The 15,978-nt window shown below is 41.4% G+C and overlaps 1 protein-coding gene across 1 annotated transcript in view; it reads left to right on the top strand.

Annotated features, from left to right (window-relative positions):
* Positions 1-15,978, top strand: part of arid4b (AT-rich interaction domain 4B) — a 48,989-nt gene that overhangs the window by 8,993 nt on the left and 24,018 nt on the right. Inside the window, exons 3-5 of the mRNA XM_030442858.1 lie at positions 7,664-7,774; positions 12,013-12,078; positions 12,344-12,434. Coding sequence (XP_030298718.1) covers positions 7,664-7,774; positions 12,013-12,078; positions 12,344-12,434 — 268 coding nt within the window. The remainder of the gene's footprint in view (positions 1-7,663; positions 7,775-12,012; positions 12,079-12,343; positions 12,435-15,978) is intronic.

Here is a 15,978-nt window from a genome sequence, read left to right as displayed (position 1 = left end):
ATGATGATGGGAGACAGTCAGAAAAAGGTGACATCAAGGTTTGCCTATAATTTCAACCATGTATTCACTGTTAATTTTATCTGCTCCTATATCATCTCTGCATCATCTTTGAGTTAAAGTGGTGAAAAAAGCATTATTCAGTGTACTTGAGATATCCAGTTTTTTCAAGTTTTTTGGAAGACCTAAGTGTGGAGGTGTTAGGGGTCCTACCCTGAGAACATTTTATAATTTTTGATTTAATTTCATATCACTTTGGATCATTATTAGATATGTGTACAAAAACCGGGAAATGCTAGAGCAGTTGATAAATAAGCAACATGCAAAAAGCTTAATGATAAAAAGAAGTCCTCTGGGAACTTACAACAACTATTAGATATGGAAAAAATTATTTAGTTAGTTTTGATGCCTTCCACATTGATTTTAAATTCAAATGTCTTGTGTGCTGTGCCTAATCCGTATAACAGGAGGGAGCACTGCAGTATTAAAAGTAAAAGTACTCGTTATGCATGTTATATTTTATATTAATATTTACATTTGATATGTCTTGCAGCTGGTCCAGGTAGAGCAAATTGTAGTGATTTTATACATATTTTGTATGTATAATCTGTGCTTGGACACCCTTACAGACCATTCACACAAGTGTTTTCACCTTCGATGCCAACAAAGTTTTCTTCTTAGGTCTGTATACACTGCACTTGATCAACATCTCTCATAACCTGTCTTGTACCTGTCAGGGCAGGATAACTTACTCCAATATTAGTTTTATTAGTACATGAGACTCTCACCACAGAGTCGGTGAAATCGCATGCATTGCACCATCCAAAGTTTAATTTGCCACAGTAATTGAAAACATTTAGCATTTAGTAAGTAATAGTCATAGCGTTGAAATAATTGGAATAAAGTGGAATAAAAGCACAACATGTGCCTGTGAAATGCAGGAAAGGAGAGGTATAAAGTTAGATAACATGAATACTAAAGTGAAGTACGTTTAAAGGTGTTATTGATGATATTCAGCCACTAAACGAGATATTCAAGCTCCCTCTACCTTTGCATTCACGTTCCAACACAACTGTTGTTAGAGCACTACAGTATGCTGGATGCATACTGTAGAATCCAGCCATTAGCCGTTTTTAGACAGGGCAGCAAGCCGCCAATCGGCTGTCCTTTTTGTGGCTATGCCCGCGGATTTAGACTGAAGGCGGTAAATTGGGGGTCTGTTTTGGTCCGCCAGTTTGACGCCTCGGAGGGTACACTTATTTCCGCCTTCATTGCTATTTGAATCCAAGAAGTCAATGTGCTGGCAATTGCGTGAGATGGTCGGAGGTGTCGATGACCTGCACAGTTGTGCCAGGGAGTTTTAAAACCAGGAAACCGCTGATCACAGCAGTCACTTCATCACTTCTGCGGATGTCAAAATGAGCAACTGGAAAGCCGCTGAGATCCAGGAGATGCTAGCGTCTCCTCGGTCTCTGTAGCTGTTTGGTTGTGTCCGCTTGTTGTTGTAGTGGCAAGCTACGAACAGACACTACTTTCAAATTAAAGCCCCCCGCTAAGAACCCAGTTCTAAACTCCAATGGGGTGCAATGTAAAGCTCTTATTTTGAAGACAAATTTGTTGTCACTGTTCAGTGCCCAACTCCGTGCTTCACGTCACGTCACATATTTATGCCTACTAAAATATGTTGCTACTGCTTTTGGGAAAGGAGGAATATTACGCCTCCCTTTTAGAAAGACAAGGCAGCACATTGCCGCCTTTACCTTGCAGCAAATGTGCCGCCTTTTCTATCTAAAAGGGGCTACTGTAGAGTGTCGGTTTGGCTGTGTCAGTGAAGTGACATCGAGATGGTATTTTGTATCTTGGCTCTAGAGTGAACAACATCGGCCAAAAAACCCACGTTCTCCACAACTGAATACGGTCTTAAAGCCAATGCAATAAAACTTGCAATGGATTTGGTAATCCGCTTCACTCTCTCAGAGTTTGGTTAAAGCTGTGCCACCGCTTGCTCGATCGTTCTCTGGCTGGCATTTGCAACAGGTCGCTGCTTCTCTCTCAATTCTGGGTGGCAAGGTGGTTTCTCAAATTAGTTGTGTTGCCGAAGTATTTAAGTTGAGTTCCACACACCTTACAAACTGAACTGTGTAACTTTGTAATTCTCCCCTCGGCTTCATGGAACTCAAAATGCTGCCATACAGTAGCTTTCAAAGAAGTCGGTGTTGGTCTTATGGGCTTGGTGCTAGCCATTGCAGCCATTTTGTCGCTGCCCAACCATATACAAATCGCACATGTGTGTTCGGTGCACATGCCTGTACAGCAGAGAATCAGCAGGCGCTTTCTGTAGCACTCTGCAGCGGGCAAACTAATTTCAGTTTTAAAATTCCGAATTAACTTATCTGCATCAAGACATAATCAATCTGGTGGGAGTCGCGATGCATTGAAGAATCTGAAATTTTTCCCACCCCAATGAAATACAATGGTGTTATATGATTGGACAACAAACCTTGTTAGAAACTGAATTTTGGACCTAACAAACATTTTAAAATGATTGACTCACCATGGTACTAATGTTTTTATGGAAAAGAGATACTTGTATTTGGCACCTTTCTACAAGTACTGTAATATATTACTTGTACCTGTTATAATTAATTCCAGTGGTCTGTTTAAAAAATGACCAGGGCTTCCTTAAGCCACCCCCGAATGACTGATATAAAGTTAGGCCATACACCAAAGTAAATTACAGATTACACCAGTCACCCCACAACAGTGCCATAAGTTGTTTTTTTTGCAGATTTACCTTTGATAACTTCCAGGCATTTCTTTTTTTTACTGAGTTGTAAAGTAAAAATGCTTTAGTCACTCAGACTTTCCAAGAAATGCACCATAAGCAGCAACAGCAGCTTATTTTCAACCGGCGCTCTGTGGAGTTGGCTGTTTAATTTTTCATGACTTGAGTCTTTATTGAGCAGAAACCGATCTCATTCTGCTGCTGCCACTGTCACTCTAGTCTAGTGTGTTTTGTTTTTTTTAGTGAAGCTGGAATGATTTCAAAGCCCTGACTTAATGTAGCTGCGTTTGCCTGTGTTGTCCCCTGAATAGAAAGGCTCGGATCACACTAGAAAATCAGTACTGTGTGGTTCAACAGCCAGGACAGAGTCACTTTATGACTGTCAACACAAGTGCACCATCACCTCTGGGGTTTGTTTTTAAATGGCTCCTTTATGGAGGGAAAAAAGCTTTTATGGCATGAATAAAATTAGTTTGTTATCTAATGGTGATATCTCGGCTCATTTGACTGATATCCAAGTCGATCATCCTTATAATTACTACCTGTATGAGGCTATTTTTTCTCTCATGTGGTGTAATTAAAGGTGCACTACATAATTTATGGGGATGACATTTTAATCCGAAGAGATTCATGACTGATCAAATGAAATAAACAAACTGAAACACAATTCCATACTGTTTTACTGTGTTCATATTTGCCAGACCCTGCCACCTTTCTAGCTTCAAACAGTGTTCTGGGGACCTTGTTCTCATCTGAGAACAGCTTGTTTATTCAGTAAAGGAAAAAAGATAAATATTTCTGAGTTTGAATTTCTTCTCCAAAACTACATAGTGCCCCTATAAGCAAAGTTATGGTACAACTCTTTACAGGTTTGTTTCTTTCTATGCCAGCTGCAGGTGTGTTCTGTCACCCCATGTCAAGTCACATTTTTTCATGATTAATCAAGCACGTGTTCCTGGAGAATATTTTCCACATCAGTAGCACTACGCGAATAGCCAAAGAGCTTGTCTTGATTGTACCACCGCTATTACCATTACATTGACTTTTGCATGCTGTAGAGGTGCTTGAGGCTCATGATGAATACCGCCCTGCTCTTTTCATGACGGAATCTCAGATGAGAGCACCTCTTGTTAGGTGGCGTGGCGTTTTAGCTTATTTTAAGTTGGTGAGAGGATGTTTAACACCTCCCGAAGGCACAGGAATTCCGCCTCTCTGAGCTTAGTCATCTTGATTGGTTGATCTCATGAGCAGGGGAAACATTGTCTGTCTTTTAGCGCTGGCAGGAATGATGAAAAAAAAGGAGTCGGTGTTTTTCTCTAGACAGCTGAAGGCTAAATGACAATCTAATCCGAGGAATGGAATTTTCTTTCATAGTTGTAGCTGAATGCTGGAAGGTGGGGCATGATCAGTGGAAACAACACACTGTTCTCTGTTTGTCTTGGCATGTGAGCATGACAAATGTAAATCTGGCCTCAGTAGTGTGTTGTCACCCCTGCCTTGTTAAGTTGTGGAGGTTTGGCAGCCACAGCTGTCAGGCCGCCCTCTCTGACTCAGTAGCAGGACTCTGCCTCTAAGAAGAGGAAGACGAAGGGAACAGGCTTAGAGCTGGGGAAGCAGAGGGAGACAAGCATTAGTATAACAGAGGAGCTTGAACAGTACACAGCAGCAGCCCAGCTTCTGAGTTGCAGCCGTGACTGACAAGAGCGTTGGTTAGCGGGTGGAAATGGCTCCCTCGTCATGTTAACCTGGTGTTGGCAAGGGCAGCTGGTCCTGAGGCCAGACTGCACTAAAGACTAATGAGGTGTTTATCTGAGAGTTGGGGAGGCTGAAGTGCTCTGGACTCTGCCCCTGAATCCCATCTGTCAGAATCCCAGAGACGCTGGAGAAGAGGCATCTAGTCGTGGCCTGACTGTGATGGGCTCATGGCCCTCTTAACACAGACAATGTAATTTGTCCATCTGCTAACAAACATGTTTCTGGCTTTTTTTTTTTCTGTGAGCAGCCAGTTTGAGTTTTTAGATAGTTGAGTGTTACATAGATTACATAGTGTACCTTTAACTTTAACCATGTTGCATACAGTTAACAAGTAGCAACATCAAACTACAGAGAAATGGATAATAAAAAGTGAGCTTTGTGTAAAAAATAACAGCCCGTCTCACCCTGTCTCCTGGGTGAGAGTCTTGTATGTCTTGAACCACTGCAGTAATTGATACTCAAAATAGGTGGCAATTTAAGTTTAACAGTTAAAAGCTAATTAGGTACTTTAGCAGTTATATTCTTTTTATTGTAGTTTTGCATCATAGTTATACATCTTCATTATTTCTGCAGAGAACAGAGAACAGAGAACCTCATCAGTGAGAGTCTGGTATGCAAAGTGTCTTTCGAGCACAAGATACAATACTATGTGAAACACTACCAGGGTTCTCCCCAGAAATTTTTAGTATAGTGGCGCACCGTCAGTCGGGGGGGGGGGGGGGGTGCGGGCGCTCGTCACTGTCAGTCGGGGGGGGGGGGGGGGGGGGGGGTGTCGGAGATGCTCGATCGTTCATCGCCGTCAGCCGGGGGCTCGTCGCTGCCGTCAACCGGGGGACGGACGGACGGACGCTCGTCACCGTCAACCGCAGCAGCCCACAAACACCCGCTATAAAGCAGCTAACATTGTTGAGTATAGCGGCGCTGACCTAGCCCTATAGCGGCGCAGCGCCGTTGTTCCACCGTCTGGGGAGAACCCTGACTACTTATATGTTACAGTTGGCAAGGCTCCGTAATTATTTTTAGTAATGACTACTATATCTACTTTTAACCTAATCAATTAGAGCACATCTCATTTGCACGAGAGCCAAACACTGGTTGCTCTGCATGTTTACTTGACTGAGAGGTATGTTAATGCAACACCGGTTTGATTAATGGAAAAGGGAGTGTTTTCTCTTCAGATAATAACCACTCTGCCACCACAGGTGATCTCCACCTCTGTTAATGTCTAATAAATTATTTTTGTTGTTTGAGTCCGTTGCCCATAGTCTGTACTTGTTTTATTTCTCGGTCAGATAAGATAATGTAGAATCAAGCCTCAGGTCACAAGTAACTTAATGAGGGATATGAAACCCATATGCTCATTTGTTGCAGAACAGATTTTTAATCGTATTGCTGTTTCACCTGTCATATTTCATACAGCATCATTAGCAGCTCGCTGATTACTCCAATTAGGGAGGTTCTGATCATGTTTATGTGACCCAGATACTGATCTGAGTCATTTGATATTGAAAATCTGCCAAGTTCAAATCCTGAGTGATTATTCATGTTTTATTATCTTGCATAATACAGTTGCACAGCTATGTCTGATGTAGACTACATGATGTTCTTAAGTCTCCAGTATGCTTAGTATCCACAGAGAGAGGAGTGTCAGCGTGAACTGGTTGTAGCAGGAAGATATGAGCAGCATTTTGAGAGCTTCTGTCTCTAGATTGAACAAAATACACAAGTTCAAACACAGTGTTGAATCAATGCTAGCTCTTAAGAAGCGTGGTGCACCTGCAAAGCTGAAATAGAGGCAGAGCAGCTGTTTTTCTTAGTTTTTTTTCCCCCCTCAAAGCTGCTGTGCTCACTTCTGCTTAAGCACTCTATCAATGTGGAACTCCTCCATAAAAGCTGTTTCTTTTTTCCATGCCTCTCAAGGTTTTTGCTCATGTGCAATACAGTAGAAACCACTCCACGGAAAAAGGATCTGACTTGGTCACAAAACATCTTGCAAGGAGCAGATCAGTGTGGGCAATAGAAAAAAAAAATCGTTAACCTGCAAACAGTTACAAGATTCACATATGTTGACTTGGACGTTTTCACTCTTAAAAGTGGTTTGGTTATGGCACAAGTATGCGTCATGGAGGATAACAGCAGCTGGTTCGGGTTCAGGCTTAGTAGTTTTTAGTTTGAATGACAACCTGTGCACTCTTTGCCCTCGTCATGGGAACAGTGAACAGCTGTAGACACAGCCCATGAGATGTGTGCACAAGATGTTTTTATCAAAGTGTCATTATAATAGGACAAAAATGAAAGAAAAAACTTGTTGAGTTTACATATCTTCATGAGTCTTGTATGAGATGTAATATGCATAAGGTGTTTGGAGAGAGTGCTACATGAACGGACACATATTTCTTTCAGTAGCTAACGTGATGTAAAATTGTTAGTGATCTTATCCACTGAGCATGAGTACACTTCATTCAGCAAATAAGATGTTGTTCAGTGCACTGCTTGAATAAAACACATTTGCAGTTTTGCACGTTGTAGTTAAAACCTGCCGTGCATACATGTTGCAGTTGGTCCTGATGTGACCTGTCATCAGGAAGTGTGGCCCACTTTAGGTCTTATTCTAAAAAGATGACTAAATATACCAGTGTTAGGTTAGGTCTTTCCTCCAACCCTAGTGAAACAGCCTCAGTAAATCCATCTCTACACTACACTAACCACAAACACCGTCTGCCCTCAGAGTCTATTTTCTCTGTGTACTCTACCCTCCGCAAATCTGTTCTTGGGATGGGGGGATGGGGTGGTTTGGGGAGATTTGATAAACATCAAACAATGACACAAGATGGTGCTATGTTTCGGGTAGCATCTTATTTGTAGTCATCTAAGCAGGAGTGAAGTGGCCTTTTTTGTTTGCTCCCTCAGTGGCTTGTTTTCCAATACCCAGAGCAGATGGTATGCGTTTTCCATGGATGAATCACAGAGCCGGGTGGGTTTTTTGCCTAGCTGGCCTGGACTATGTGAAGCTTGTATGCCTGTCCTCCTGGCTTTGCTGCGAGAATACACCTGTGTCAGTAAGCTATATATAAAAAAAGGCTTTGAATTCACTCTTTTTTTGTTTTGTCTCCCCCCCCCCCTCAGACTCTGGAGGAGCCCCCCTACTTGACGGTAGGGACGGATGTGAGTGCCAAGTACAGAGGGGCTTTCTGCGAGGCCAAGATTAAGACTGCCAAGAGGCTAGTCAAGGCCAAGGTAAGTCACATTTCAAAGTGCTCATGATCCAAAATTAAAAATGTATTGTCTGGCTGTGTTGTGTGTGTGAAGTGGATTGCAGCAGGGTTAGGGGCTCTTGTCTTTGTGAGAAGGGTCTACAGTCAAGATCACGCAGCTCAGCTTTAATGTACATCCAGCAGTTGGATTAGAGATGGCCAGACTTAAAAGACAAAACATTCCTTCAGAGACCAGGGGCCCCGTTACAAAAACATCCGGGCGGCTTGTCCTATCTAAAGTTTCAAAGATAGGAAAAACCTTCCTTTTACAGAAGTGATTCCTAAACTCATAGCTGTCCTATCCTATCTCAGACCTTGTATCTTATCCTAATCCTAACTGGATTTCTACATTTTAAATATTCAGTTGGTGCTTGTTCTGTCATCTGTATGTGTTTCTTTAGTCTACCTGAAACTGCCTGTATCCATGAGTAACACATGACAAGAAGAGATGGACGTTCAGTTTAAGCTTTGACATGTCTGAAGCATTAATCTTGTTGGTGGATGAGAGGATATATACCCGTTAATACACGGTCCAGGAATTTTTAAGCTAAGGGGTTAAATTCAGTGTTAGCCTCTCCAACAGCACAACAACAGTGTTATCTTCTCCAACAGTTTCTGTTTGAGTGGCATTTGAATCATATTATTGTGCTCATGTTGTTCCCCATCTTCAGTGTCACCGTCATACAGCTGTGCAGCCATTTTGGGCAGTCATTTTGAATTAAGAACGTGGAAATGTTTCAGATTCTGTACTAGCTAAATTTGTATCCTAAGTTAAGCTTTATTTATCCTAAATGCAGTCAAGAGACCTGTTTCTATGATACCAATAACCCTAAATGTCATCCTAAACTGAGATAAAATAGGATTTTAGACTAAGGACATTTCTGTAATGCGGCCCCGGGTTTGTTGGTATAATTAGGTCCTCGTATTAGATTAATTCTGAGACTTTTAAATTATGTTCTTGTCTCTGATGATGCCAGATGAATCCAGCTGTGTTGCTTACATGTTGAGCTCTACCACCTGCTTTAGGTTGTTAGTATTGCTCACATAGTTGAAATGCTGATCAGGGCCCCAGCTGTGACAGATGCAGGGTCTGGCCTTGCACACCAGGTATCCATCATGTCCTCGGGCGTCCCTCTCGACCACAGGTTCCACATAGTGCAGCGGTGGTAAAGGTGCGGCTGCTATTTCCCCATTGGTTTTAAGCCGCGCTGATAAAGGCATTGCATGATGCTCGTAGTACAGGATCTCATTTCCCAGTGGGGCTTGAGCATCTGGATAATACAATAGAGACAGATCGCTTGTCTCTCGTTCTGCTAGAGTGTGTGGGAGGAACAAAGATTGGATGCTGGCTTTTTCACTGTGTCAATGCACTGTAGTTCCCCCTGTAGAGACAAAAGAGCAGCGATGTTCTGCCATTCTGAAATCATCAAATGGTGTGTCCTTTTGTCGCACAGACAGGGACAAATGACATGACAAAGTAGACCAAGTGATGTTCTCAGTTTAAATTTTGCGTGCTTAAGGGAAGCTAATAGGACAGTCTCAGATCAAAAATTAATTAGCATACTAATTGGCTGAGTGTGCGGTTTGTTTTTGTATAGCTGTAATATGAATGTGAGCTCCGTTACACAAACGTTGAAACATGGCAATTATTCAGTGGTTGTTGCGAGTGTGAATATTCCACTGTAATGAATTCCACTTCAGCTCTTTGGACCATTAATCTCTGTCTGCTTGTTTAACAAAGTCGATGGCTGCAGCATATGGCGCCGGTGTCTTGCGAGTGATTTTTAAATCCCGGTGAAAAGCTCTGTGTGACATTCTTATTTATGATGATGATCTGCACTAGAAGACCTGCAAAAAGTCAATTAGGCCCTTGTCAGTATCACTCACTGTGACATGTTCAGCACACATATGATCAGTCAGCACTAACCCGATGGCACAGTAATAAGTACTGTGTCAAAAAATGAGTACTGCAGTCCACGGACTCTTTGTCTTTATAGTACATTTTTTAGTAGTTTATTTTATTTCACTGCAGAATGCAGATAAAGGAATCTGTGCAATGGAAATAAATCCACTTTTTTCAAAGCAGATCTCTACTTGCATATAACAAAATGTAAAGAATTTACACCGCTTGCACAAAGCTTTGGACCGCTGGGAGATAGAGGTTGCTGGTTGGCATGATAACTTCAGTAGGTATCTACTGACATAGAAGACTGTATTTCTTCACATTCTGTTGATAATTTTAGTACATTTTTAAATGTTTTAAGTTAAAATTCTTACAGATTGCACATTTAATTTGAGATGGCTGTCAGTCTCACTAGTGAGCTCAGATTTGTTGTGTTGTGTTTCTGTAGGCTAAGTTAAGAGGGAACAAACAGTTCCTCCTCAAAAAACTGCAGAACTTACTAAGAGGGCAACAGGACATGCAATAATTCCAAGTGGCAATGAATATTTTAGAATATTTAGCTCATATTGTTACAGATATATATTTTTTTAAAATTCCCCGTATAAAGTTATTCAAAAATGTTAAATAAAATGTTATAACCTTACTCTAGTTTCTTGCTTCTTCTTTCTCACATATAGTGAAACTTGCCCTTTTAGTTTTATTATATTTTAATGCGCAAAGCTCTTAATTGGAGGCAGCATTAAAGCAAATAGTCAATGTAATGAAATTTATTGTAGTGAAGAGATGCAGATTTATAAGGAGTCAAAAAGCATCATCACTGTACATGTGCAAGTGTAAGCTAAACTTTTAACTAGTGTCCCAGCTGCTGGCTAAATGTTATAATAGCTATAAAAATAACAATGAAGCCGACAACATGTCAAATCAGAACAGACAGGAAGCTTTATGCATGTGAAGAGACAGGAGCAGAAAGGCGGAAGATGATCTGGAGGGAAACGGCTTATGATACTATTAAGTTTTATCAGAGCTGACACACATACAGTCGCTGCTTGATGATATCATTTTGCTGTTTATGGCTAAAAGGCACAAAATATATCCCATTTGCTGGACTGGGGCTATATGTTCTTTATCAGAAACATGTTTTCATATCTTGTTCCAATATTTGTTGTTAAGTACAGGTTGTGTAAAGACTTTTGTTGAGCCACGGAGGAACCTTGCTCACAGTTTGGGAGTTGTCTGGACAGTCAGGTGTTGTTGTTGACGCTCTCCAACTGAGGCTTTGGAGAGCCCTGTGAAGAGAGAGGGATTCCTTTATTTCACCAGGCAGGAATGTTATTATCTCCATAACTGATGAAACGCTGCCTCAGGAAGCTTTTTACGCCTTTGTCTTCCCTTTCATTTTATGACCTGACAATTCAACAGCACCTTACAGTCTATATTTCTTTTTATTCATTCTCTTGATCCTGCCTTTGCTGCGAGACTTTGATTGTTGTCTCCGCTGTTGTTATATTTGAAACTGACTGGAGGGAGCATTGTCTGATATTGTTACCTTGTTTTCTGACGGATCTTTTTCAGCCCCTGCAAGGCAGCTGATTCTAAACTAATTCACAGTCAATAAAAGAAGTTAATGCAGTTTTTCCATTATGATTATGTTACTATTTTACTAGCACATGCTCTCAAAATTCCGTTAATTTCCCTTAGGAGGCGTAGAAGGAAGCACACGAGCATTTTGATATATAAAGCAAGGAGAGGTTTTTGTAATGCTAAACAGATTCTGTGCTTCTGGCTGCTTCGGCACTTTACACATACGCAGACATGAGAGTAAATGGCTGCAAGTGTGAGTGTGTGTGTGTGTATGTGTGCCTGCTTTGTGGTCTTTTGTATCACTCAGTGTTGCCAGGTCGCCATGCAGATGCAGGACTGCCACAGCGTGATCAGATTATGATCTTCCGTGGCTCGCTTAGGCGAGGCTGCAGATGCAGAGAGAGAGAGAGAGAGAGAGGGAGAGGGAGAGGGGGATGGTCAGTTAGTGTAGCCCTCACATTCACAACAGAAATCATCCACAGTTGGCGCCGGCAGATGCGGCACAGTTGCCAGTTTGGGGTCAGTCACTCAACAGTGCCAGAAATGAGCCATAGTATTAAATGCTCACCCGCGTTCCATCATTGAAATCTGTGTATGAAGTCCAGCAGCGTTAGTAGAGACGTGTGCCCTCTGTGAAGTGGAACATTGATGTGGTCCAGTCAGGCCTTTGGGGAACTGTTTGTTTATCCTCGTTACTGATTCTCCTCCCCTGTTGCCTCTCCCCCCTCCCCCTCCAGGTGACCTTTAAACCAGATCTGTCCACGGCAGAGGTTCATGATGAAAACATCAAAGGACCTCTAAAGGTAAGACACGAAAGATGGAGTTGGCTTGAAACCTTGTCCTCACACACACAGTGTCGTTAATTACCCATGATTACTTGTGCTTTGTGAACGTGGAAGAAACACAAGAGAATCTGTGATTGAAGCATTAGCTCTGCAATTAAATTTAAAATCAATTATGATTGTTGTAGCAGCAATATTGTAGCCTCATTACTTTAAAACACATCATTAGATTTATCATTAGCAGTGTATTAGGATGCCACATAACAGCAGTGTATCCGTCCCACAGGTGGGTGCTGTTGTAGAGGTGAAGAATCAGGATGGAGTCTACCAGGAGGCCACAATCAATAAGCTGACCGATGCTAGTATATATACTGTTGGTAAGTCAATAACAAACTGCCTGCTCTCCCTCCTCATTCAAAGCCTTGCACCTTCCCTACACTAGTTGTGGAGATAACATGATTGTGTGCAATACAAATTCCAAAGGGGTTTTCAGAGTTTGTATTTTTCTTTCCTCCAGTGGTGTTTTCAAGCAAAAACCATCTTCAATCGATCCCTCAGAAGAATAAGTTATTTCTCACAGTGACAAGTTGTTATGCCCGATATGCTCTGATTACAGCTTCAAAGATAAATCGCTCAAAAGAATATTAATTGCTAACTGTTTTGATGATGGATTAAGGCAACGTTGTGTACATTATGCTGCTTTTGCATGGCAACTTCCGACAACACAAATTAGTTATATGTGACACTCTGGCCGTCTAGAGACTAAAGGTTAAAAACCAAAATCTTTCTTCTCACTTTCTGACAACATTTTGTCAATAATGGACGGCAGCTGTGTGCTTGAAATAGGACAGGAACAAGTCTTCAACATTACCTTCATTGAAGTACATTTAGTTGAATGTAGTCTTGTGGTCTTATGTGTTTTTATCATCATTGATCCTCTTGGTGAAGAAGTTCTGGTATGGACATTTAAAATGTGCAACAGCACAAATTAAGTCAATTGTAAGATACTGATGTATTGCCCGTAGGAAGCATGTATTCCTATAGAAAAGTGGGAGGTTAAGTAGCTTTTTCATTGATGGCCAAATGAGGCTGTGTTTGAAGGTGGGATGTCAGGGATATCATTGGCTGTTTTTGACTACTTTTGATTATACCATTATATTTCACCTTAAAAAACTATTTACCTTGCCTTACTTGGTGTAATTATTTTTAGCACAACCTAACATGTGTGACTGTACAGTTATTTTTTCATTTTAAGGTACTATATTAACACTATGGACCTAAAATCACAAAATAGCATAAAATCAGAGTAGAAAAAGTTAGTTTTTTTTACTGTGAAAACCACAAAAATGTTTAATGGACCAATTGCATTAGTTATAATGCAAATATAAATTGTTGTTTACTAAATTGGTGCATAAGTTTTTGAAATTTACAAAGTTATGTGTAACTATTTACATTTAAATGCAGGCAGTGCCTCAGGCTCCTCAGCTCATTCCTGCCTGTTCCACATTCAGCCGTCTCCTCCTTGGTTTGCCTCACAACACGACTCCACTACTCAGTAATCACACCACACCAAATACTACATAACACACTAACTATACACTCCAAACACGCTATATGTCACAAATCTCTCAACTCTCAAAACTCGCTATCTCTGTCGCCGTCTCCAACACATCACTGCTGCTGTCAATCATCCGCCGATGTCCCTCCCACATCTTCCTGTTCCTCAACAACCAAACTTGCTGCTTGGACACTTTCTTGACAAAAGCACATTTTTACTGTTTCTTCTTGCACCAGACATAAAGCAAACGTAATGGCAATGTTCGCGAAAAAGCGTGTTGGACATTATTTACCCTAAATCCAGTTTTGGACGGGCCAGTGCATCTGCTCCGTCAACTCGGGAGGAGGGCCATGTGGGTCGGTTAGCGGCTAGCAGCTAGCTACACACGAACATCCACAGATTCCGATCCCACTTTGTTGACCGCGCGTCTCCGGATCTCCTCAGACCCGAACAGACTCGGTCTGGACTTGTTTAATCTCATTACAATCCACAACAGTCAGTTTAGATGAACAGAACAGAATGGGACTGAACCGCCGGCAAAATCCTGGTCCAGCTCGCGCCGCTGCAGGTGTAATTCCGCTTGTGACAAAAGCACATTTTTACTGTTTCTTCCTGCACCAGACACAAAGCAAACGTAATGGCAATGTTCGCGAAAAAGCGTGTTGGACATTATTTACCCTAAATCCGGTTTTGGACGTGCCAGTGCGTCCGCTCCGTCGACTCGGTCGGTGGGCCGTGTAGCTAGCGGCTAGCGCTAGCTACACACGAACATCCACAGATTCCGATCCCACTTTGTTGTCCGTGCGTCTCCGGATCTCCTCAGACTTGGACTTGTTTAATCTCATTAATCCACAACAGTCAGTTTAGATGCACAGAACGGGAGCGAACCGCCGGCAATATACCGGTCCAGCTCGCGCCGCTGCAGGTATAAAGCACCCGTGCGTCCGTCAAATCAGGAGGTGGGGGGTCGTGGTGGGCTCTGCAGTGCTTGGCTCTGGTGCGCGCGTGGCCACGGTGTGCAGTGATTGGCTCTGGTGCGCATGTGACTGTAGTGGCTCCGGTGGACAATGCTCGTGGAATTTGTAAAGCATTTATGAAATAATTTATTAACGGTATCATTGCAGTCCAAACAAATGCGAAATAGCACACCCTTGAACCACGCAGCAGCCATGTTGAAACTCTCAGGTTAGTCTGATCCTGATCCGCAGAGATATTTGAGGAACACACACATACACACACAGACAGACAGACAGAGATTCCGTGCATTTATAGATAGATTTAGATTAAAGCAACATTATGTAACTGTATTTTTACCTTAAAATTACAGCTTCAAAATAATTTTGATGCTACAGTGTCTTGTAACAGGGTGAGTGTTCTCTCTTACTTGTTTCTGCTCTATGTAGCTTCAGGGAGAGGGTAAGATCACAGCGTTACATACATATTTACTTTAATGTACAAGTTTTCAACACACAACACTGTTTTGATGTCATGAGTTTTGTTTGTAGTTAGCTCCTAGATTACATCTGACAAATTGTTACAGACCGTGGATTTGTATTAACGGCAGTGGTGTTGCACTCAGAAACTGTGGGGGGCGCCAAGTTGCACAAAATTCCAATTCCAACATAATGTAGCTTTAACTGTTTTCAATTAATTGTAAGGATTTGGTTCTTTCCATTGTTATTTATCATAGTTAATAAAGTGTGTTTGGGTTTGGAACTGTTGGTTGGACTAATGACAGTAATTTGAAGACTTCACTTTGGCCTCTGGGAAATTATGATTTAGCCTAGTATTTTTCAAACTGTTTTTTTTTGCATTTCATAGACTCAACAATTATTCTATTGATCTTTGTTAGTTGCAGCCCTAGCTCAGTTTATCCAAATCTCCATCACGCTTCATCTATTATTGTTGTTCTTGTCATTATTAAAATGTCCAGTAAAATGTCGGCCAAACTGCACATACTTTTTCAAGAATCTTCAAAAAAATCTCCCCTGATTTTAAGAAGAGACAATTTTTAGAAAAAGGACAAGGGTGAGCAGGATATAATTACATAAATATGATGTAGTTATATAAGAGTAAGACAGTACTCAGAGTTGGTTAGGGTTGGGATTTGACGTGCAAATAAGAAGTAACAGTTATCAATAAAAGAATAAGCAACTTAACAATCAGAAATACATTGTTTCAAAACTAAAATAATGACATTCGAGGTTGATTCTGATAGACATTGCTGTCTATCTACCTGCATGTAGGGCTGCTGCTACTGACAGCTTTCGGTATCATTTATTATGCCTCCTTTTTCTTGGAGAAAATGGATGAAGTGGATTAAGTTAAAGAAAAACAAATTAAAGTGTGAAAAAGGCCCATCC

This window comes from Sparus aurata, chromosome 15, assembly GCF_900880675.1.
Source record: "Sparus aurata chromosome 15, fSpaAur1.1, whole genome shotgun sequence".
NCBI classification, from domain to species: domain Eukaryota; kingdom Metazoa; phylum Chordata; class Actinopteri; order Spariformes; family Sparidae; genus Sparus; species Sparus aurata.
This window is presented reverse-complemented; position numbering and strand designations above follow the sequence as displayed.